At 39.5% G+C, this 25,243-nt stretch overlaps 1 protein-coding gene and 2 pseudogenes across 1 annotated transcript in view; all 3 read right to left on the reverse strand.

Moving 5' to 3' along the window:
• Positions 1-22,310, reverse strand: part of TMPRSS12 (transmembrane serine protease 12) — a 39,576-nt gene extending 17,266 nt beyond the window's left edge. The window contains exons 1-3 of the mRNA XM_055085634.1: positions 22,070-22,310; positions 21,178-21,373; positions 7,241-7,509 (exon numbers count right to left, since the gene is read on the reverse strand). Coding sequence (XP_054941609.1) covers positions 7,241-7,509; positions 21,178-21,373; positions 22,070-22,310 — 706 coding nt within the window. The remainder of the gene's footprint in view (positions 1-7,240; positions 7,510-21,177; positions 21,374-22,069) is intronic.
• Positions 1,713-2,229, reverse strand: LOC102988179 (60S ribosomal protein L12-like; annotated as a pseudogene).
• Positions 17,288-20,636, reverse strand: LOC102988437 (39S ribosomal protein L47, mitochondrial-like; annotated as a pseudogene).
• Positions 22,311-25,243: the final 2,933 nt, after the last annotated feature.

Below are 25,243 nucleotides of genomic sequence, written 5' to 3' on the forward strand. Positions count from 1 at the left end.
TTCCCTGCATCGGCAGGCGGACTCTCAACCACTGTGCCACCAGGGAAGCCCATGATTATCTTTCTTTTAACTAGTGATTTGGTCCATGAACGTTTATTATGATTATGGATATATTTGGGCTTGTTTCTAATGCCTTATATAGTTCTATTTTTCTTAGTTTTCCTATGCTTCTTATTTCTCCTTTCTTGATTTTTTAATTGATTGAGATTTTATTTGCCTTTCTTTTCTCTTTTTTTTTTTTTTTTTTTTTTTTTTTTTTGCTGTATGCAGGCCTCTCACTGTTGTGGCCTCTCCCGTTGCGGAGCACAGGCTCTGGATGTTCAGGCTCCGTGGCCATGGTTCACGGGCCCAGCTGCTCCGCGGCATGTGGGATCTTCCCGGACCGGGGCACGAACCCGTATCCCCTGCATCGGCAGGCGGACTCAACCACTGCGCCACCAGGGAAGCCCTGCCTTTATTTTCTTATTCCTTTTGTTTTTTTCTACTGGTTTACAAGCTGTATCCTCTATTTCTGTTATTGAAATTTGACCATTCATGCTTAAAATCTAATGTTAATCAGTATTTTAACACTTTTCCTGAATAATACAAGGACCTGACACCACTTTAACTCTGGTTACCCATTTGAAATACATGCTTTTTTCCAAGTATTTAAATACCTTTTAAAAAATTCCACAAAATATGCATTGTTTTTATTTTATTCCAGGGTTTCTCAGTTTTGGCACTATTGACAGTTTAGGCCAGATAATGCTTTGTTGTGGAGGGTACGAGTACTATCCTGTGTATTGAAGGATGATGAGCAGCATCCCGGGCTTCTACCCACTAAGAACCAGTAGCATGCTTATCCCTTGCCCAATGGTAAAACCAGGATTTTCTACAGACATTACCAAACGTTCCCTGGGGGCAAAAGTGCCCTCAGTTGAGAACCACTGTTGTATACAGACAATGTTTACTTACAATTACCTATGATTTTACCTATTTCTTTGCTCACTTCTTTTTTAAAATTTTTATTAAATTTAATTAATTAATTAATTAATTTGGCCGCACCATGCGGCTTGCGGGATCTCAGTTCCCTGACCAGGAACTGAACCCAGGCCACGGCAGTGAAAGCCCGGAATCATTTTGCTTGCTTCTTTCATTTCATACCTCCCTTTTGGCAGCATTGGCATCGTTTTCTTTCTTTTTGATATATTTCTTATTTCCTCTGTGAAAAATTATTGGTAGTAAACAGTTTTGTTCACTCTTATTTTTGAATGATAGTTTTATTGGATACACAATTGTAGGTTCATTGTTTTCTCCTCTCAGTAATTTGATCATGATATCTTATTGTAGTTTGACTGTCATTATTGCTATTGAGAAGTTTTCTGAAAGCCAATCTCTAGTTATTTTATAAGGATTTCTCTTTTATCTCTGGCTGTATTCAGCTCTTCTCTTTGTTTTTTCTTCTACAATTTCATTACACTGTATGAAAAGGGATTACATTTTGTTGTGGCTCATGTCGTGCTTACTGTATCTAGATTCATGTTGTCTTTCATCAGTGATAGAAAAATTTCAACCCAAATCCATTGAATATTGCCTCTCCTCTATTCTCTTCATTTTTTTCTCTCTAGTGCTCTCATTAGGTGTATATTTGACTTTCTTTTACTTGACTTTCTCTCTCTTTTTTTTTTTTGGTTGTCAAATAACCCTTTATTAAATTATTTTTCTTTGCAGTGCTTAACTAGCTGGGCATTCCACCACACCACTGTTGATGTCATCTGTGATGTCGTAAGGGTGGTGGCCATCAACATTGCAGCCCACAGACTGGGCAGTTCCCAGGATCTCTTGAATGGTTCCAGAGAGTTCTCTAGCTAAAGATCAATGCCGCATCTGTCAGGCATTGTTGACAATCTCATCAAAAGTGATGTTTCCACTGTGCTTAATGTTTTTCTGCTTCTTTCTTTCTGTCTCTTGGCGGCTCCTCAAGGGCTTTGATGATCAGGGAAGAGGCAGAAGGTATCACCTCAATCTGGGCCTGTCTATAGTGAATGGTCAGTTTCATTGTAATCCTCAGACCATTCCAATCACCAATTGCCTGGTGATGTCATCACCAACCTTTTTTGGAGAGAGACCCAGGGGGCCGATCTTGGGGGCCAGGGCAGATGTGGCACCAACCTCCCCACTGGTGCACCTCAGGTATACGACTTTGATCTCGTTGGGGTCGAACTTAGGCAGCATGGTGGAGGCGGCTGGTGTCGGATGAAACCAGATTCAGGATGACTGAAGAAAGTTGCACCTTGGCCTCCTCCGAGCCAAGAGCCAAAAGCTCTTTCTCTTTCTTATTTTCTCTGTGCCACAGTCTAGGCAGTGCTTCAGATACATCTCTGATTCACAGATTCTCTCTTCAGATGAGTCTAATAGGATATTTATTTCATCCAGTGAGTTTTAAACTTAAGCTATTACATTTTTCATTTTAAAAGATTCTATTTGGTTCTCTTTTAAATCTGCCTGATCACTCTAGATCATCTATCACACATTTTTAATTCTACTCTTATTTCTTTAAACAATTCACATATACTAATTTTGTACTCTATACCTAAAATATTAATATCTGAGATCTTTGGGGGGGCTTTATCAGTTGTTTTATTTCTGTTGACTTTCATAATTATGGTTTGTTTCCTTATGTGTTTAGTGATCTTTGATGGTGAACTGATATTTAGTTGATTTTAATCTGGGAATTCTAAGTTCCTTCTGACTTGGTACTACTTTAGCCATTGAGTTTATTTCAATTATTGTATTTTTTAATTGTCACAGTTATTTGGTTCTTTTTCACATCTCTTTACTTTTCATTTTTTTAAGCACATCTTTTATTCTTGTAATATCAATATATTAAACATTTTAAAAAATATTTATTTATGTATTTATTTGGCTGCACCGGGTCTTAGTTGCAGCATGTGGGATCTTCATTGCTGCATGCAGGATCTTTAGTTGTGTCATTCTGGAACTTTAGCTGCAGCATGAGAACTCTTAGTTGCGGCATGTGGGATCTAGTTCCCTGGCCAGCGATCAAACCTTGGCCCCCTGTATTGGGAGCACAGAGCCTTAGCCACTGGACCATGAGGGATGTCCCATTAAACATTAAAATACATTATCTGATGATTCTGGTATCTGAAATCTTTGTAGGTCTTATTCTGATGTCTTTTGTTTCTGCTGACTCTCACTCATAGTGCCTTATTTCCTTTGGTGTTTAGCAATTTAAAAAATTATAATCCATTTTCTTTGAAACTTTGGTGAAATTCTTTGAGGTTTTAGATGACATTGGGTTTCTACACAAATTATTGGCATTTGATTCTCTCAGGCACCTAGAGAACATTAACAGTCTAGGAACTACTTAAACTAAATTCTAACCTTGAGGCTTTCTAGTCTACTCAGAGTGATTTGGGGCATATGAGTGGTATTTGTAGTTACATATCTCTGGGAAAATGTCTTCATTTTTTGTCTTCCATTAAGCAGTTTTCCTAGCAATCCTGGGGGTGGGGTGGGGGTTGAGGATGCTTTTGTTATATATGATTCATTTTTAAACGGACGCGCAGGCTCAGCAGCCGTGGCTCACGGGCCCAGCCGCTCCGCAGCACGTGGGATCTTCCCGGACCGGGGCACGAACCCTCATCCCCTGCATCGGCAGGCGGACTCTCAACCACTGCGCCACCAGGGAAGCCCATCTTTTTTTATTTTTTTTAAATAAATTTATTTATTTAGGCTGCGTTGGGTCTTGGTTGCTGCGCGTGGGCTTTCTCTGGTTGTGGCGGGCGGGGGCTACTCTTCGTTGTGGTGCACCAGCTTCTCGTTGCGGTGGCTTCTCTTGTTGTGGAGCACGGGCTCTAGGCGCACGGGCTTCAGTAGTTGTAGCACGTGGGCTCAGTAGTTGTGGCTCGTGGGCTCTAGAGAGCAGGCTCAGTAGTTGTGGTGCACGGGCTTAGGTGCTCCGCGGCATGTGGGATCTTCCCGGACCAGGGCTTGAACCCGTGTCCCCTGTGTTGGCAGGCGGATTCTTAACCACTGCGCCACCAGGGAAGCCCTATGATTAATTTTTTTAAAAAACTTTTTATTTTGTAATAATTATAGTTAACAGGAAGTTGCAAAGCAAGTACAGTGAGGGTCAGTGTAATCTTTACCCAGTTTCCTATGATGGTTCTATGTGTGTTATTGAAGTACAATATCAAAATCAAGAAATTGACATTGGAACAATGTGTGTGTGTGTGTGTATGAGTGTGTGTGTGTGTGTGTGTGTGTCCTACACCATTTGTAGATTCATGTACTCACCACCACAATCAAGATACAGAATTATTCCATCATCACAAAGATCTCCATGCTATCTAACCTTCTTACCCCACAGCGATCAGTAATCTCTTCTCCATCTTTATAATTTTGTCCTTTTGTGAATGTTGAATAAATGGAACCACACAGTATGTGACCTTTTGAAAACTGCTTCTTTTCACTAAGCATAATGCACTTGTTACCCATCTAAGTTGTTGTGTATATCAATAGTAAATTCCTATTAACTGCTTAGTAATGTTTCATATTAAGGATATACTACAGTGTATTTAATCATTCACTTATTGAAGGACATTTAGGTTTTTCTAGTTTGGGGATATTACAAATAAAGCTTATTTATTTATTTATTTATTTTTTCTTTAAAAAAAAAATTTTTTTTGTGGTACGCGGGCCTCTCACTGTTGTGGCCTCTCCCGTTGCGGAGCACAGGCTCCGGACGCGCAGGCTCAGCGGCCATGGCTCACGGGCCCAGCCGCTCCGCGGCATGTGGGATCTTCCCGGACCGGGACACGAACCCGTGTCCCCTGCATCGGCAGGCAGATTCTCAACCACTGCGCCATCAGGGAAGCCCACAGATAAAGCTTTTATGAACATTCGTGAACAGGTTTTTGTGTGGACTTACGTTTTCATTTCTCTGGGATAAATGCCTAGGACTGTGATTGCTGGGTCATATCGTAAGTGTATGTATGTTCACATATGTTTTTAAGAAACTGTATCTCTGCTGTTCTGTGGTTACACACTTAGGATTGCTGTGTCTCCTTGGTAGATTTACCCTTATCATTATGTTATGTTCTTCACTGTCCCTGGTAATTTTCTTTGCTCTTAAGTCTACTTTATCTGATATTAATGTAGCCAGTTCTGCTTTCTTTTCCTTTTTTCCCCCCATTCCAGCTTTTCTTTTGATTAATGTTACCACGGTATGTCTTTTGCCATCCTTTTACTTACTTTCTTTTTTTAAAAAATATTTATTTATTTATTTGGTTATGCCAGGTCTTAGTTACAGCAGGTGTGCTCCTTAGTTGCGGCTCGCTGGCTCCTTAGTTCTGGCATGTGAACTCTTAGTTGTGGCCTGCATGTGGGGTCAGTTCCCTGACCAGGGATTGAACCCAGGCCCCCTGCATTGGGAGCACAGAGTCTTAACCACTGTGCCACCAGGGAAGTCCCCACCCTTTAACTTCAATCTACCTATATCATATTTGAAATGAACTATGTATATATGAACTATGCTGCTGGGTCTTGACTCTGACTCAATTTTAGAGTACAGCCCTGAAGCTCCAGCTTTATGAGTGTCTCCCCACACACACTCAAGCCGGCTTTGTTCTTCAAGCCTCTGAAGGCCTATGAAACCACAGAAATCAATATTCAATGTTACCAATTTGACAAATACCCTCAAGATGAAAGGCAGCTTTTGTGCTCCAGTTATCTAAGTTCCTGTCTTCACACTCAGTCCTTGACCTATACATTTTCTCTCTTTAATAATTTTCAGTGGGAAGGTTGGTGTGTGCATATAATCTGCCATGTTGCTGGAGAGCCAATATAATCCTCAAAACAACTCTCTGATAGGTATTGTTGCTTTCATCTTACAGATCATGAAAATGTATGACATTGTGAGAGATGATATAATATAATGGAAACACGTGAGTTTTGAGGCAGGCCGACCTAGGCTTGAATTTTTGACTCCTCACTTAGCTGTGTAACTTTGGGCAATTTATTTAATCTCTTTAAAACTCAGTTTATTCACCCATATTATAATATTTCTTATAGTGTTGTTGGGGGTATTAAATGAGAAATACATTAAAATGCTTAGTATTTTATTTAGTACTTAGCCCTGAATAAATAGTAGTTGCTCCTATCATCATTGTTCTAACTGTTGTAAAAGATTCAATAACCTGCCCGTGGTAATTCAGCTAGTACATGGCCAGGCTGAGATTCAGACTTAGGTCTGTGATTCTAAAGCCCATGCTCTTTTTCCTGCATCATGTCACTTTCCTTATCTTCCTTAGAAAATATTCACAGAGAGAAAAAGAAAAATAATAATTCACAGACTTTTCATACATTTATTTCTATCCTATCTAAATAATCCACAAATATTTAAATGGCTAGGTTTGGTGGAGAATAGAAAAAAAAGAGTCTCAGCACTTGATCTCATATATTGCTAAACAGACTTCAATTCCCTCAGGAGCAGATTGTATTTAATGTAGTACTTAAATATTCAGGCTTTAGAATAAAGAAAAAACTTATATTTGAGTCCCAGCTTCTCAACCTCTAAGATTCACAGTTCCTGGTCTGTTAAATGGGAATAATAACATTAACTCCCTAATAGGAATATTGGGAGGATAAGACAAAATAAAGTAATATATTTAGAACGGGGCCTAAAACATGGTAAATGCTCCCAAATGGTAGCTGTTGTTATTACCAAAGGCAGAGAATGTTTTCTACGTTTTTCATTCCTCCCATTGGTTCAGTCAGTCAACGATTTGTGCCTCTTCTTGCACTAAAGAAAATACATGGCAATCAACCTGTTTGATACTAAACAGTTCACTAAATAAAAAGGATACTAAATTTGATTCCTTATAGCCAGAAGCTTATTATTTAAGATAAGCAAATCTGCTACAGAGCTTGCTTCATCACCTAAGAGTCTCAGAAACTACAGAAATACTTGGAACCATCATTCTCTCTGAGAATGTCTAAAGGTTTAAGTATCTTGGCATGTAAAACAAAAGAAGTCTCTATTTCTGCTTTGGAAGATAATTTTCTCTCTCCCACAAGCAAGAAAAAAAACACAGAAAATTAAAAAAGGCATTTCCTTTTCACTGGTTTATAAAGACCTGTTGTTCAAACTCATGATATAAAGAGATAAGGACATACATATTCACCCTCTGCCAATAATCAGGAAAATCTGTATCAATAAAATTCAGATCATAATTACCTTCTTCTTTTGTTCTTCCCCATCCACTTATAAAACACTTGGTGTTTCGGTTCAGTCTTTGGAAAACACCAAAAGGTAGACAGATAGGCTGAATATAATCATTATATCTCACTGCTTTTTTTAAATGAAAAAGCGCAATATCATTTTCATAAGATTCCACATCGAAGTCTGGATGGATAATGATCGCTTTAACTTTCATCTTCTTGGAGTGTGGCTGACGCCCATCTATATTATTAGTTCCAATCACAACTCTCCACATTACAGGATCTCTGAAAGAAAGTAAATGTTCTTAAACGGGTATTTAACTAAGTAAATATTCTTAATCTCCCACTAGTTTTTGTTTTTCTCATGTTAGATTAATAACAAAAAAATTAATCCTACTTTCATGTGACGAAGTCATAGCAAGTAAAAACCTAAATATTGTGATGTAGGAAAAGAGAAAAAGATCAATGGACAGAAAGTCCCAAACGGATTCAAGTACATGAGAATTTAATATATGGTAGCAATGGACAAATGGATGAATTATTCAATAAATGGTATTGGGACAACTAGCTAACTAACAAACTAGTTTGAAAAGTGAAATAAAATTAAATCCCTGAAAAATTATTAAACACTAAAATAAACTCCAAATGGATTAAATATTTAAATGCACAAATCTTTTAAATAAAGACTTCCTATCTTTTAGAGATACATAAAGTGGTATGTCTGAGATCTCTTTCAAAATAATTGGAGGGGGAGTTGGCAAGAATAAAGATGAAACAAGATCAGCCATGAGTTGATAAACTGAAGCTGCATATTATACATATGGGAATTCATTAAACTATTTACTTTTACAAATTTTTGAACTTTTAGAATGAAACATTTGGATGTTAAATTAGGATGAGAAGTTTAAAAATTAAACCAGAAAGAAAATATAGATGAATGCATAACATTGTTATGAGAAAGGACTTTATGCATTCCAGTGGACTGTATCTCTGTGAAAATACAATTTTGCCTTTTTGTAATTCTATTTGAGCAAGTTGGAACATTCCACTGGACTATATCTCTGTGAGAAAGGACTTTATAAAGCATGACACTAAATATAAAAGAAGCAACTAATGGATCTTGACAGTCTTTAAAAGCAAAAAGCAAGCAGAAATCAAACCAAACCAAAAAATCTTCTGTAGGTCAAAAATCAACAATTAAAACCCCAAGTGGTTAATACTTATTGCATGTGAAATTTACAAATGCCGAAATTCCCTTCACCCTTCAAATTGGCAGAGTGTGTGTGTGTGTATTTAATGATTATGCTCAGTGCAGACAAGAGTCAGAGGAACAAAGTTACTCTTATTCATTGAGGAAAATATAAATAGGTAGGCACTCTGGCAGCATGTACCAATAGCCTATAAAAGCTGCATTGATTTTGACACTGCAATTCTACTTCCTAGAATTTATTCCAAGGAAATAGAAGATAATTAGCTATCTTAAAATTGGACTAGGTAACCTCTGAAAAGTTTGTAAAAATGTCTATACAGTCCTAGTTCTATTGTGTTTAAAAAGAAATTGTAGCTTAAATGCTTTAAGCTACTTTTAAATAATGATGTTTCTTTTCCAAACGTATACAATTTATCTTTCTTGAATTAAAATTTTTTCCAGTTTTATTGAGAAATAATTGACATACATCACTGTATAAGTTTAATGTGTACTGCATGTTGGTTTGATTTACATATATTGTAAAGCGATTACCACAGTAGGTTTAGTTAACATCCATTATCTCATATAGATACAATAAAAAGGAAAGAAAAAATTTCTGCTGATGATGAGAGCTCTTAGGATCTACTCTCTTTAACAATTTTCCTATATCATACAGCAGTGTTAACTATAGTCATCATGTTGTACATTACATTCCTAGTCCTTATTTATCTTATAAGGGAAGTTTGTACCATTTGACCACCTTCCTCCAATATCCCCTCCCCCCACATCCTGCCTCTGGTAACCAACCACAAATCTCATCTCTTTCTCTGAATTTGGTGGGGAATTTTTGTTTGTTTATTTTTATTTGATTCTACTTACAACTGAGATCCTGCAGTATTTATTTGTCTTTTTTTGTCTGACTTATTTCACTTAGCATGATGCCTTCATGGTCCATCCTCAGTGTCACAAATGGTAGGATTTCCTCATTATTTATGGCTGAATTACACACACACACACACACACCCCACATCTTCTTTATCCATTCATCTGTCAGTGGACACTTAGATTATTTCCATGTCTTAGCTGTTGTAAATAATGCTGCTATGAAATGGGGTGCAGATATCTTTTCAAGTTAGTGTTTTCATTTCTTTTGGATATATTCCCAGAAGTAGAATTGCTGGATCATGTGATAGCAATATTTTTAATTTTTTGAGGAACCTCAATACTGTTTTCCATAGTGGATATACCAATTTACACACTCCCATCAGTGGTGCACAAGTGTTCCCTTTCCTCCACATCCTCCCCTTGATGATGGCCATTGTGAGGTGATATTTCATTGCAGTTTTAATTTGCATTTCCTTAATGACTAGTGAGTTGAGCATCTTTCCACATACCTGTTGGCCATTCATGTATCTTCTTTGGAAAAATGTCGATTCGTGTCCTTTGCCCATTTTTAAAATAGGATTATTTATTTTTTTGCTATTGAGTTGTATGAGTTCTTTATATATTTTGGATATTAACACCTTATCATATAGACGATGTGCAAATATTTTTCCCATAGGTTATCTTTTCACTTTGTTCATGTTTTCTTTTTCTGTGTGGTTTTTTTAGTTTGATGTAGTCCCACTTGTTTTTTTATTTTGTTGCTTGTGCTTTAGGTGTGATTTCCAAAAAATCATTACCAAGACCTATGTCAAGGAGGTTTTTTTCCTGTGTTTTCTTCTAGGAGTTTCATGGTTTCAGGTCCTACATTTAAGTCGTTAATCCATTTTGAGTTAATTTTTGTTAATGGTGCAAGATAGGGGTCAAGTTTCATTCTTTTTTTAAAAATAAATTTATTTATTTTTATTTATTTATTTTTGGCTGTGTTGGGTCTTCGTTTCTGTGTGAGGGCTTTCTCTAGTTGTGGCGAGCGGGGTCCACTCTTCATCGCGGTGCATGGGCCTCTCACTGTCGCGGCCTCTCTTGTTGCAGAGCACAGGCTCCAGACGCGCAGGCTCAGTAGTTGTGGCTCACGGGCCCAGTTGCCCCGTGGCATGTGGGATCTTCCCAGACCAGGTCTCGAACCCTTGTCCCTTTTATTGGCAGGCAGATTCTCAACCACTGCGCCACCAGGGAAGCCCAAGTTTCATTCTTTTGCATGTGAATATCCAATTTTCCCAGCACCATTTATTGAAGAAACTTTCTTTTCTCCACTGAGTATGCTTGGCTCTCTTGTCAATTATTAGTTGACTGTATGTGCTTGGGGTTTTTTTCTGGGCTCTCAATTCTGTTCCATGGTCTATTTGTTTTTATGCCAGTACCATACTGTTCTAATTACTATAGCTTTATAGTATATCTTGAAATCAGGAAGTGTGATGCCTCTGGTTTTTTTGTTCTTTGGATTTCTTTGGCTATTCAGGGTCTTTTTTGATTTCACATAATTTTTAGGGGTGTTTTGTCTATTTCTGCAAAAAGTGCCATTGGAATCTTGATAGGGATTGCATTGAATCTACAGGTGGCTTTAGGTAGTATTGACAGTTGAACAATATTAATTCTTCCAATCCATGAACATACCTTTCCATTTGCTTGTGTCTTCTTTATTCCTAAGTATTTTATTGTTTTTGATGCTGTTGTAAATGTAATCAATTCTTTTATTTCTTTTTCAGAGAATTCATTGTTAGTGTATAGAAATGCTATTGATTTTTGTGGTTTAATTTTGTACCCTGCAACTGAATTCTTTGATTAGTTCTAATGGTTTTTTGCTTGTGTCTTGGGATTTTCTTTATATAAAATCATGTCACTTGCAAATAGAAACAATTTTGCTTCTTTTCCAGTTCTCATACCTTTTATTTCTTTTACTTGCCTTATTTTTAAAAAAAAATATTTATTTATTTATTTATTTTGGCTGTGCCAGGTCTTAGTTGTGGCATGCGGGATCTTTAGTTGTGACATGTGGGCTCTTAGTTGTGGCATGCATGTGGGATCTAGTTCCCTGACCAAGGATTGAACCCAGGCCCCCTGCATTGGGAGTGTGGAGTCTTACCCACTGGACCACCAGAGAAGTCCCTCTTTTACTTACCTTATTGCTCTAGCTAGAACTTCCAGTACTATGTTGAATGGGAGTGTGAGAGTGGGCAGCCTTGTCTTGTTCCTGATCTTACAAGAAAAGCTTGCAACCTTTCAGCATTGAGTATGATGTTAGCTGTGGGCTTGTCATGTATGGTCTTTCTTATGTTGAGATATGTTCCTTCTATGCCTAATTTCCTAAGTATTTTATCATGAATGGATGTTGAATTTTGTCAAATGCTTTTTCTGTGGCTATTGAGATGATCATATGATTCTTTTCTTTCATTCTATTAATGTAATGTATCACATTGATTGATTTGCACATGTTGAACTATCCTTGCATCCCAGGGATAAATCCCCCTTGATCATGGTGAACAATGCATCCTTTTAATGTGCTGCTGAGTTTGGTTTGCTAGTGTTTTGTTGAGAATGCTGCATATATATTCATCAAGGATATTGTTCTGTAGTTTTCTAGTAGTGTCCTTATCTGTCTTTGGTATTGGTAATGCTGGACCTCGTAAAATGAGTTTGGGAGGTTCCTTCCTCTTCAATTTTTGGAAGAGTTTGAGAAGGATTGGTGTTAATTCTTCTTTAAACATTTGATAAAATTCACCAATGAAGCCATCTGGTCCTGGGGTTTTCTTTGGGAAATTTTTGATTACTGACTCAATCTCCTTACTAGTAATTGATCTATTCAGATTTTCTGTTTCTTTCTGATTCAGTCTTGGTTGGTTGTATGTTTCTAAGATTTTTTTCATTACTTCTAGGTTATCCAGTTTGTTGGCATCTAGTTGTTTATAGTAGCCTCTTACGACCCTTTGTATTTCTGTGGTATATGTTGTAATGTCTCCTTTTTCATTTATAAGTTTGTTGATTTGGGTCCTCCCTCTTTTTTTCCTTGGTAAAGCTAGCTAAGGGTTTGTCAGTTTTGTCTATCTTTTCAAAGAACCAACTGTTATTTCAATTAATCTTTTATTTTTATTATTATTTTATTTATTTTTGGCTGCATTGGGTCTTCGTTGCTGTGTGCAGGCTTTCTCTAGTTGTGGCGAGCGGGGGCTACTCTTCGTTGCAGCGCACAGGCTTCTCATTGCAGTGGCTTCTCTTGTTGTGGCACACGGGTTGTAGGCGCACGGACTTCAGTAGTTGCAGCACGCGGGCTCAGTAGTTGCGGCACGTGGGCTCAGTAGTTGCGGCACGCAGGCCCTAGAGCACGCAGGCTTCAGTAGTTGTGGCACATGGGCTCAGTAGTTGCAGTGCACAGGCTCTAGGGTGTGTGGGTTCAGTAGTTGTGGTGCACAGGCTTAGTTGCTCCGTGGCATGTGGAATCTTCCCAGACCAGGGATTGAGCCCATGCCCCCTGCATTCGCAGGTGGATTCTCAACCACTACGCCACCAGGGAAGTCCCTAGTTAATCTTTTATTTTTTTTTGTTATCTATTTAATTTATTACTGCTCTAATCTTTATTATTTCCTTCCTTCTAATTTTAGGGTCATCTTTTTCTAGTTCTTTAAGGTGTAGAGGTAGGTTGTTTATTTGGGATCGTCTTGCTTCTTTTTTTTTTTTTTTTTTTTTTTGCTGTACGCGGGCCCCTCACTGTTGTGGCCTCTCCCATTGTGGAGCACAGGCTCCGGACGCGCAGGCTTAGTGGCTATGGCTCACGGGCCCAGCCACTCCGCGGCATGTGGGATCTTCCCGGACAGGGGCACGAACCCGTGTTCCCTGCATAGGCAGGCGGACTCTCAACCACTGCACCATCAGGAAAGCTGTTTTGCTTCTTAATGTATGCATTTATTGCTCCGAACTTCCCTCTTAAAACTGCTTTTGCTGCATAAGTTGTGTTTCCATTTTTGTCTCAAGATACTTTTTAATTTCTTCTTTGATCCACTGGTTTTTTTTTAGGAGAGACTGTTGTTTAATTTCCATGTAGTCATGAATTTTCCAGTTTTCCTCTTTTATTGATTTCCACTTTCATGCCATTGTGGTCAGAGAAGATCCTTGGTATGGTTTCAATCTTCTTGAAGTTGCTAAGACTTGTTTTGTGGCCTAACATATGGTCTATTCTTGAAAATGTTCTATGTGCACTTGAGAAATAATCTGCTGCTGTTGGTTGGAATGTTCTGCGTATATCTGTTAAGTCCATCTTGGTCTATAGTTTTATTTAAATCTGCTGTTTCCTTATTGATTCTCTATCTGGATCTGTCCATTGTTGAGAGTGGGATATTAAAGTCCCCAACTATTATCGAATTGCTGTTTATTTCTCCCTTTAACTCTGTTAGTTTTTGCTTTATATATCTAGGTGCTCCAATGTTGGATGCATAAATATTTACAATTGTTATATCTTCTTGATGGATTGACCCCTTTATCATTGTATGGTGACCTTTTTTTGTTTCTTTTTACCATTTACATTTAAAGTCTATTTTGTCTAATATAAGTACAACTACTCCTGCTTTTTTGGGGTTACCATTTACTTGAATGTCTTTTTCCATCCCTTCACTCTCAGTCTATGTGTGCCTTTAAAGCTAAACTGAGTCCCTTGTAGGCAGCATATTGTTGGACAAAGACTTTCCTGAACAACAAAAGCTGAGAGAGTTCATTACCACTAGACTAGCCTTACAAGAAATGCTAAAGGAAGTTCTTTGACTGAAAGTAAAAGGACACTAATTAACATCATAAAGACATTAAAAGGTAGTGCAAAACTCACTGGTAATGGTAAATATATAGCCAAACTTAGATTCTGTAATTTGGTAATAGTGGTGCATAATTTACTTACAACTTTAAAAGTTAAAGGAATTAATATAGTAAAAATAACTATAACAACACTAATCTATTAGTTACACAATATAAAAATATGTAAATCATAACAGCAATAACCTAAAATGTGAGGTGGAGGAGAAGCAAAAGTGTAAAGTTTAGGAATTCTATTGAAGTTAAGCTGCTAACAGCTTAAAATAGCGTGTTATAATTTTAAGATAGTTTATGTAAGCTTCTTAATAACCTCAAGGTAAAAACCTGTAGCAATTACACAAAAGGACTTGATAAAGAAGTCAAAGCATACTGATACCAAAAGACATCAAAACACAAAAAAGACAGCAGGCTAAGAAACAGGGAACAGTGGATCTACAAAACAACCAGAAAACAATTAACAAATGGTGATAGTAAGTCCTTACCTAGCAATAATTACTTTAAATGTAAACAGATTAAATTCTCCAATCAAAAGACATAGAATGGCTAAATCAACTTATATTACTTACCTATTTCAATTTATATTCAGACCGTAAGATTAAAAAACAGGTTATATACACTGAAAAGTATAAAACATTGCTGAAAGAAATTAAAGAATACAAATAAATGGAAAGACAACCCTTGTTCATGTATTGGAAGACTTAATATTGTTAAAATGACAGTACTACCCAGAATGATCTATAGGTTCAATGAAATACCTATAAAAATCCCAATGATGCTTTTGCAGAAATAAAAAACCCATCCTAAGATTCATATGGAATATCAAAAGACCCCAAATAGCCAAAATAGTCTTGAAAAAGAAGAATAAAGTTGCAGGACCATACTTCCTGATTTCAAAACTTACTGAAAAGCTACAGTAACTGAAAGTGTGGTACTAGCATAAGGGCAGATATATATACCAATGGAAAAGAATAGAGAGCCCAGAAATACACCCTTGCATATGTGGCCAATTGATTTTCAACAAGAGTGCCAAGACAATTCAATGGAGAAAGGAAAGGCTTTTCAACAAATGGTGCTGGGAAAATTGGATATCTACATACCAAAGAATGAAATAGGACCCTTACACCATATGCAAAAGTTAACTCAAAATAGATCAAAGACCAAAATATAAGAATAAAGCTATAAAACTCTTAGAAGAAAACACAGAAGAAAAGCTTCATGATATTGGATTTGGCAGTGATTCTTGGATATGACACCAAAAGCACAGGCAACAAAAGAAAAAAATAGATAAATTGGACTTGATCAAAATTAAAAACTTGTGCATCAAAGGACACTTCCAAGAGAGTGAAAAGACAATGCACAGAACTGGAGAAAATATTTGTATATCATATATTTGACAAGGGATTAATATCTAGGATATATAAAGCACTCCTACAGTTCAACATCCACAAAAAATCCAGACAGCCGAGTTCAAAAATGGGCAAAGGACTTGAATAGACGTTTCTCCATAGAAGAAATACAGGACTACCCTGGTGGTTCAGTGGTTAAGAATCCATGCTTCCACTACAGGGGGCATGGGTTCGATCCCTGGTCTGGGAGCTAAGATCCTGCATGCCACATTGTGTGGCCACAAATAAAATAAAATAAACCTTAAAAATAAAGAAGAAGAAATACAAATGGCCAGAAATCACATGGAAAAATGCTCAACATCACTAATCATTAGGGAAATGTGACTCAAAACCACAATGAGGGACTTCCCTGGTGGCGCAGTGGTTAAGAATCCACCTGCCAGTGCAGGGGACGATGGGTTCAAGCCCTGGTCCGGGAAGATCCCACATGCCGTGGAGCACCTGAGACCATGTGCCACAACTACTGAGCCTGTGCTGTAGAGCCCGTGAGCCACAACTACTGAGCCGGAGTGCCTAGAGCCCATGCTCCACAGTGAGAGAAGCCGCCGCAATGAGAAGCCCATGAACCGCAATGAAGAGTAGCCCCCGCTCACCGCAACAAGAGAAAGCCCGCACGCAGCAATGAAGACCCAACGCAGCCTAAAATAAATAAATTAATTAAAATGATGGGTTCAAGCCCTGGTCCGGGAAGATCCCACATGCCGTGGAGCACCTGAGACCATGTGCCACAACTACTGAGCCTGTGCTGTAGAGCCCGTGAGCCACAACTACTGAGCCGGAGTGCCTAGAGCCCATGCTCCACAGTGAGAGAAGCCGCCGCAATGAGAAGCCCATGAACCGCAATGAAGAGTAGCCCCCGCTCACCGCAACAAGAGAAAGCCCGCACGCAGCAATGAAGACCCAACGCAGCCTAAAATAAATAAATTAATTAAAATAACAACAAAACCACAATGAGATACCACTTCACACTCATTCAGATAGTTACCATAGTAATAGTGTAAGTAATGAACTAGGGATATGGAGACTGATATTCTGAATCTACTTCTCATCAGTGGGGAGTATTGGGGGACAAAAAGAAGCAAATTTAAGAGATATTGCACAGAGAGAGTCAGCTAACTCTCTAGGTAATGGAACTGTTGGTGAGGCTGTTATCTGAGAAAATAGAGAAGGGATAGAATTAGAGGAAAGATTTTTTTTTAATAAGATGGGAATTTAATCTGAACTTTATACCTAATTTTGACCACTTCCAGATTTAGCATGCCATAATAACACTTAGAACAGTTGATAGTCATTTTTTAAAAATTAATTAATTATTTTTGGCCGTGTTGGGTCTTTGTTGCTGCGCACAGGCTTTCTCTAGTTGCAGCGAGCAGGGGCTACTCTTCATTGCGATGCGTGGGCTTCTCATTGCGATGGCTTCTCTTGTGGAGCACGGGCTCTAGGTAAGCAGGCTCAGTAGTTGTGGCTCACAGGCTCTAGAGCACAGAATCAGTAGTTGTGGCACACGGGCTTAGTTGCTCCACAGCATGTGGGGTCTTCCCAGACCAGGGCTCAAACCCATGTCCCCTGCATTGGCAGGAGGATCTTAACCTCTGCGCCACCAGGGTAGTCCCAGTTGATAGTCATTTGACTAAAAACACAAGTTATTTATAAACCACTTAGTATGTATTCACTTTTGTATACAGATTGTAATCCAAGAAAAACAAAATGGTAAATTAAGAGTTCAGATATCTTAGATAAGACTTGATTTCTGGGCTTCAGAAAGATATGGAAACTTTTCCTGAAGAAACTTTAATTTCCTGCTTGCTAGACTTGTCTTCCTTGCTTTGATGCAGGCTTGTTTCTCAATTCTCAATCTGACAAAACGTTCCACGTAGGGCACTGCAAAGAATCGTTTTCTATTGTTTCTTTTATTTAGGTACCAGGGTATAGGCTACTGCTTGAACTTGTGCCAGATGATTCTTCCAAAGATGTCTCTTCTCCAAGAACCAGGTCTAGCTTTTTCTTGACCAGTCTGAAGAAGTCTGAGGGCACCTTCCCTTTCCTGGACAACTTTATCTAATGCATCCATGGAATCTACTACCTTTTCTAACCGCTTTAGACTTGGCATTGGCAATCTCTGCCGCTTAGCCTCCTGCTGTAGAGTTAGGAGCATGTTTCTTTCAGGAGAACATACCAAAGTTTATGTAAATCTTCATTACTTTTGTTCCTTAATTGCTGACAGGTCCATGAAGCTCCCTGTGCTAGCAGGGGCCTGAGGACTTATTAATGACCTGAAAGCCTTCAGGGCTGCCGAGACTCTTCTCTAGAGGAAAGAGTTTAAAAGTTCATGTTTGGACTTGTTGGGAATGTGACTCCAATATATACGTATAGTATGGAGCTGGAAATACGACTCAGCTGGAGAGACTTGGGAGTTGCCAGGACATGATGACTCCTAAAACAGTAGATGAGACATCTCTAGGGAAGAGTGCAGATGATAAGGCAAGAGGATAGAAGGTGGAACTCTTGAAAATACTGCCATTTAAAAGAAGACAAAGACTCAGGGAATAAGGAAAAAAATTTTTAAGGTAGAGAATAGTGGTGTCTTAAAAATCAAGAAAAGAGATAGGAAGGAATTCCCTGGCAGTCCAGTGGCTAGGAATCCAAGCTTTCACTGGTGAGGGCCCGGGTTCAATCCCTGGTTGGCGAACTAAGATCCCACAAGCCATGCGGCATGGCCAAAAAAAAAAAAAAAAAAGAGAGAACAGCAGTCAACTTTGCCAGATGTTATACAGATGAAATAGGATGGGGATTGAGTAGAGGTCATTGGATTTGGCATAGAGGTGGATCTTTAATAGTGTGTTCTGGCTACAAAAATCAGACTGCAATTGGGATTTTATGAGTCAATGCATGTGAAGCAAAAGGGAGTCTTTCTTTCAATGAGTCTAGTAGTGAAAGGAAGAACAGAAACAGGTAGGGTTTGTTTGTTTGTTTAACGATGAGGTGACTTAAACATGTTTGAAGGCTGTAGGGAAGAAGCAAGAGGAAAATATTGAAAAATACTAAAGAGACAATGAGGTATAATGAAACAGCTATAGATTTGAGACAAGGTTTAAATCAATAGGTTGCCACTTTACAGCAATGTGATCTTGGGAAAATTAGCAAATATCTCTGATCTCTGACTCCTCAGGTGATAATAGCTATCTCAGAGGGCTACTGGGAGGGCTTTTTTAAAATACAGAGTTATATGTAACATTCTTAAACAATACCTAATCTCAGAGCGTGTCTTTCATGTTATAAGAAGGAATAAGGGATAACTGATGGTGCAAGGTTTAGGAAATGAGGGGGAACAGGAATAGAAGTGGCAGTGTCTTCAGAGACAGGAGGTACTCCTGAAAAATACAGACTACACCTCAGTAATGTCGACTTCCTCAGCACCTAGCCCAGTCCCTAGTATATAATATACATTTAGTAAATGTTTGTTGAGTAAAGGGGTAAAAATATCAATAAGATTTAGCCTTGAGAACTGTTAAGTGAAATATAATATTATCTTCAAATGCTTGGAAGAGTAATGAGGTATAATATATATGGCTTCAGAAGGCAGAATGAAAATCAAGACACTTAGTTCAACATAAGGAAAGGCTTTCTAAGAAATAAAGCTGCACAAAATTTAAATGAAATTCTTCCCGAGGTAGCAGTTCATCATCACAAGAGATGTTTCAAGTAGAGAGCCAAATGATATAGTTAAGGTTATGTGTGTGGATTTTCATTATGACACACCTGGATTTGATCCCTGATTTCACTGCTTTCCAGTCAGGGTCTCCCTACAGTAAAGAGTGGTTGTGAAGAGTAGTGGAAATTGTGTCTGAAAAAATGCCTGACTCAATGCATTAAAGCAATAATTATTTCAGACTAGAGAACCCTTTACTTCAATACTTTATTTTTATTTATTTATTTATTTATTTTTTTGTGGTATGCGGGCCTCCCTCTGCTGTGGCCTCTCCCGTTGCGGGGCACAGGCTCCGGACGCACAGGCTCAGCGGCCATGGCTCACGGGCCCAGCGGCTCCGCGGCATGTGGGATCCTCCCAGACCGGGGCGCGAACCCGGTTCCCCTGCATCGGCAGGCGGACGCGCAACCACTGCGCCACCAGGGAAGCCCCCTACTTCAATACTTTAACAAGGATTCATATACAGGACAGAGAATTGAACCACACCTTTAAAATACCTCTTTGAACTCTAAGATTTTATGACAATATAACAAAGCTATATTATTTGACCAAGGCGGTATATCTAGTAGGTTCTGAAATCTTACTTAAAGCCACTGCACCACAAAATGTCAGAGGAGGACTAGGATACAGGTCGCCCCTCTCCAAATGCATTGTTCTCCCCACTGTGTCAAAGGAACAGACTAGTAAAGGCACAATATCAGGACTTAATAGGTGAGAAGAACTTTTCCAAGAATCTTCAAACCATACCAAGCAGGCTTTTCCTTCCTTGGTTTAAGGTTTGAAAGCTGTTGAAAAGCAGTTTTTAAAGACAGAATTTTATAAAAGAGTTGTAAAACACCCACACCTGAAAGACCAGAATTGATTTCTAACTCTGAAGCTTTTTTCTACATCTTTTTCTATACCCTTGGGTTTATACCTTAATAGCTTCCCATTTTTCTGATCTCTATTCCTCAAGAGGCCAATTTATGGAACTGAAATGCATGTTTTTAAAATGTGGTATACAGATTAAAAGATTAAAACCTTATGAACCCCATCAGGCCAGTTACCCTCAGTTGAATTTTGAAGTTGTTGTTAGTTTTTCTTAGAGACTTTTCATTCTTCTCCGAGATAGCTCATAAAAATTAGAGACTAAAGAGAGACTGTATGACAGGTACCACAGTTTTCCACAGTATTTATCTTAGAGCTTCATTTTAAATGTTAGGAGGGTCATAAAGTTCTATTATAACTGTGGTAAATCTATTTCTCCAAGACTGACATCATCCATAGACTCAATAAATATTATGTCTCCTATAAAGTAGGCCAACTCCTGTATTAGTACCAGAAATACAAAATAAAACATGTAGTTCTTGTCTTCATGGACTTGTCTCACCATGATCTAATGGTGAGAAAGACAAATACATGATTACAATACAATAATTTTTAAAGCTAAAAGAAAAGCTATTTATTATTTAAAGCAAGGTCCAACAAACTACAACCCACAGGCCAAATCTGGCCTGTCTCCTATTTTTATACAGCCCATAAACAAAGAATGTTTTTTACACTTTTAAATGGTTGGGGAAAACCCCAAATGACAAAATAGGATTTTGTTCAAATTTCAGTGTTCATGAATAGTTTTATTGGATCACAGCACCCTCATTCAATGATGTATCATCTATGCCCACTTTGGTTCTACTGTGACAGAGTTGAGTATGGCCTGCAAAGCCTAAAATAGTTACTGCCTTTATAGAAAATGTTTGCTGACCTCTGACTTAAAGGATTTATTTCAACAAATATTCAGTGTACTATTCAGTATAAGGCATATGGCTACCTGGAAACATATGGCTTAACTGAACATGGCTGAAGTCAAGTGGTCCTCTGCCACTTCAAAATATCCCCCAAGAGAATAAAATAAGAGTTCTGTTCTGAATACATACCTAGTGTCCTTAGTGCAGTGGGCAGCCGTGAGGACCCATCTATTTTTAACTAAGCTTCCCGCACATACATGAGCAAGATATCTGCCAGATTGAATCTGTAGGCTAACTAGCCATGGCCATGCGCCAATTTGAGCTTCTGTGCCCCCTACAATCCGAGACCCCTTGAACATATTTGCAAGTGGTGCTGTTCCACAATCTAAAAATAAAAATGATATTATTTGGACTGAACATATTATTATATGTATTACTTTATAATCTTAACACGTTAATATAATATTTGAAATTCCTATTTAAAAAACTCATAAAGCAAGCTGGATACCTAAGCCATGCCCATATTTTGAAAAAAAATCTTAGAGAGTTAAGACAAACATGCCTTAATTGCTTATTTACAAATAGAAAGACATTAAATCAGCACAATTCATCAATTTAAAAACTCTTCTCCTGAGAAGTATAACAATGAGGTAAGTTTCTCTGCCCAGGTATCACATTTTTCCCTGTGTGAAACAGCCACTAAAAGAGCCTGGGACTGGTCAACCAAGAGCTACAAGTTCTAATACTTGCCATTTAACTTGTTGGGTTAATTCTTCTTAACTGTAGTATGAAAAAGTCACCTAACAGCCCTTTCATCTTTGAATTCCAATGAATTATTAGTCTGCAAAATGGGAATGACAAACCCCAGAATGTTTTGAGGCGCATATACAGACGCAGAAGTGTATGGCATCTTTACTATTAGTACTACTACTACAGTCATTAAAATCGGACTGCTCGGATCCGTAAATTTTTAGTTAAAGGCAATTGGAAAAACAGAAAAGGAGGGCCCCAAATTCAAATACTACTTAAGTGGGAAAAAGGCAAGGACGACTGTCCAAAGAGAAGAATGAACAGATACTGCCCTTTGCGTTCAACCCTTCCTCTTCCGGGGCCTGGTGCTCCTTCTGCGCCCTGGGCCTCCCACTCACGGCCTCAAGCCACCTCCGACCTCTGGCCTGTTCCCGCGAGGAGCCGCGCCCACTCCTTTCGGAGAGTGAGTAGTGTTCTGAGCATATGAGAGCGCCCCCCAGAAACAACAGCGCTGCGCTCAGGAGCCCCAGCCCCATGTCGGAACTCCTGGTGGGCAAGATGGCGGCAGGCATTTCCTGCCCGCTCCCCCCGCCCCCTCCCCCCACCCCGCGAGCCTGTGGGCCCTCGGCCTGAGCAGCCTGGCAGAGGAGGTGGGCGAGGTGGGAGACGTGGGAGCTGTGCGGCTGGCTAGGTGCGGGGGGCGGGGGGCGGGGTGGGGGGGCGACGCCACGCAAGCGAAGTAGGCGAGGGGTTTTGATGGTGGCTGAGGCCTGTGAGGCTGCGGAAATGCCCGGATGAGTCAAGGCCTCAGCCGGTATTCTAGTTACGCGACCAATGAAATGTTTCGCCCTCAGCCAGGATCTGGGGATTCGCTAACTGGCGAGACCTTCCTGAGCCAGATCTACACACTTAGATGGTACAGTAGGACTGTTGTGGTGCGAGGGGAGCTGCTGGAACCTCTGGAGTGGCTCAGACTTCAAGGCCAGGAAGGCTTCCTGAAGTAAGAGCACCTAAACTGAAGTGGGTAAGCTGGGGAAGGGAGACGTAAAGCAGAAGGCAAAGCAAGTGTAGAGGTTGGGATTTGAGACAATGTGGGCATTGGGGGAGCCCAATTTCTGTAATGCACATTGATCTCATCATTGTTTTGTAGTAGTTTACCTTCGACTGGTCACCTCAGGGTGAGCTGATTAAATCAAATGTAAAGACTTGCAGGGACTTCCCTGGTGGTCCAGTGGTTAAGACTCCACGCTTCCACTACAGGGGGCGTGGGTTCATGCCTTCAAGCGCACCCCCCGCCAAAAAAAAATGTAAGAACCTGCCTGGAAGTTGAGGACAAAGCCTGACTAAAGGTCACTGCACCCACCCCCACCCCAAACACACACACACACACACGAGTCCCCAGCCTGAGAGGTACATTATTCCTTGCCCCATCAGAACCCCCAAGATGCCCCTTGACATTACAAACACTGTGGGAAAAGAGCACAGATAAGTGGCTCCAGTTAATCGATCCACTGAACAAGTAAGTATTAACCTGATACTATGTACCATACACCAAAATAAGTATCCTATCATGGGAGGTGTGTTAAGACCTGGTCCTCTGACCCAGAGAACTTTATAACTTGGCTAGCAGAGAAAATCAGGGGTAACTCACTTGGGGAACAAAGAAGGAAACCATGACACCGAAGCCTAATATGAATTCAGACACAAGGGATTGGTGTGGGCTGTGGCAGTCTGGGAAGGCTCCCTGCAGGAGGGGAGTGTGAGCTGGACCTAGGTAGAGGGGGAAGATCAAGAAGAGGAAGGAGATGTAGTGAAGACAGACTAAGTAAAGGTATGGATATGTATTTATGTGTGTTTCTCCAGAGAAACAGAACCAATAGGATATATAGAGATATATAAGAGATTATTTATGGGAATTGGCTCACACAATTATGGAAGCTGAGAAGTCTCATGATATGCCATCTGCAAGCTGGAAAACCAGTGGTATAATTCAGTCCCAAACGAAAGGCCAGAGAACCAGGAGCTCTGATGTGAGAAGGCAGGAAAGATGGATGTCTCAACTCAAGGAGAAAGAAAGAGAAATTGCCCTTGGTGCACCTTTTTGTTCTGTTTGGGCCCTCAGTGGATTGGAGTGAATGATACCCATCCAACATTGGTGACGGCAGATCTTCTTTACTCAGTCTACTAGTTCAAATGGTAATCTCCTTCAGAAACACCCTCACAGACACACCCAGAAATAATATTTTACCAGTGATCTGAGCGTCCCTTAGCCCTATCAAGTTGACACATAAAATTAACCACCATAGTAATAATAATACAATGTGTGTGTATAATTTTAGGGTTTTTTTTTGTTTGTTTGTTTTTTTACTATTTTCTGTTATCTTTAAGAGACTGAGAGAGAAACCATACCTTAAAATTTTTGATCAGGATATATAAGAGAAAAAACTAAGTTGAAGGCTTCTTCCTGGTTTTGTATTTGATTTGATTCTTTTTGGAGTCCAGGATTGTGTATGGCCCTTCTTCCCTTTAGCAGAACCATTTACTATGGTTTTGGATATGCAGTAGTAGGCTTGGACCTTGCTTTGTACTTAGGGGTATAAGTATGCTCAGCATAATGAAGAGAAATTTTTCAGTGTGTAAAGGAGGAGAGAGAGGAAAGAAGCAGGCCGCCCAACAACATGGCAGAAGGCCAGGCCCGAGCCAAAAAGATATCTGTGAGAGTTTCACTGTGGCGGGTTGACCCATGGTTTTTAAGAACAATGATGTGTAATGTTTGGTTTTCACTTGTTTTATCATTGCTATCTTGAGCTGTGCTAAACGTTTCCTCAGTTAACCTGACTCCTTCAGTAACAAGGGCACAGTGTGGGCTTGTGGTAGTCTGGGAGGCTGGTCACATGGTGGGGAATGAAAGTAGGGGTCAGCAAAAGGACAGCACTGTTCTCATATCATCCTCCTAGTTTGTCATGGTTGGCTGCATTAAATCAAAGGAGCCTATTAGTTGAGGCTTACAGGTGGTAACAAGTGGAAAGAGAACAGAAGCTCCTGGGCTGAGCTGAAATCAGTGGGAGGGAAGCAGGTGGTATTGGATAAACAAGTTGCAGCATGAACTGACCTGACCCAGGGGCAGAACAGGAAACAAATTGACTGGTCCCCAAATAGTTTAGTGAAAGATGATACTTGAAAGGGGGGAAACACAGTTGGGGTTGTTTCTGTGGGGGAGGGATGTGATCAGATTGGGTATGGCATTGTAAGCAGGGCAAATGACTGGTCTTGCTGTGGCAGATAACAGACATTCAACAGATTTCTTTTCCATATCCTGATCAAAAACAGGTACATGCAGCCAAGTCATGAAAGAGCAATGAAAAATGCAGTGGACCAGTACATGCAAAGGTCCTAGGCCTGGATTTCCTCTGCCTTCTCTAGGTCTTCACTCTTCTCTCCTGCATTGCTACTTCCTTTCTTTGTGGGATCACTCCAGTCAGCAGACAGATATTCTCTGGTGTGG

This window comes from Physeter macrocephalus, chromosome 6, assembly GCF_002837175.3.
Source record: "Physeter macrocephalus isolate SW-GA chromosome 6, ASM283717v5, whole genome shotgun sequence".
Classification (NCBI taxonomy): domain Eukaryota; kingdom Metazoa; phylum Chordata; class Mammalia; order Artiodactyla; family Physeteridae; genus Physeter; species Physeter macrocephalus.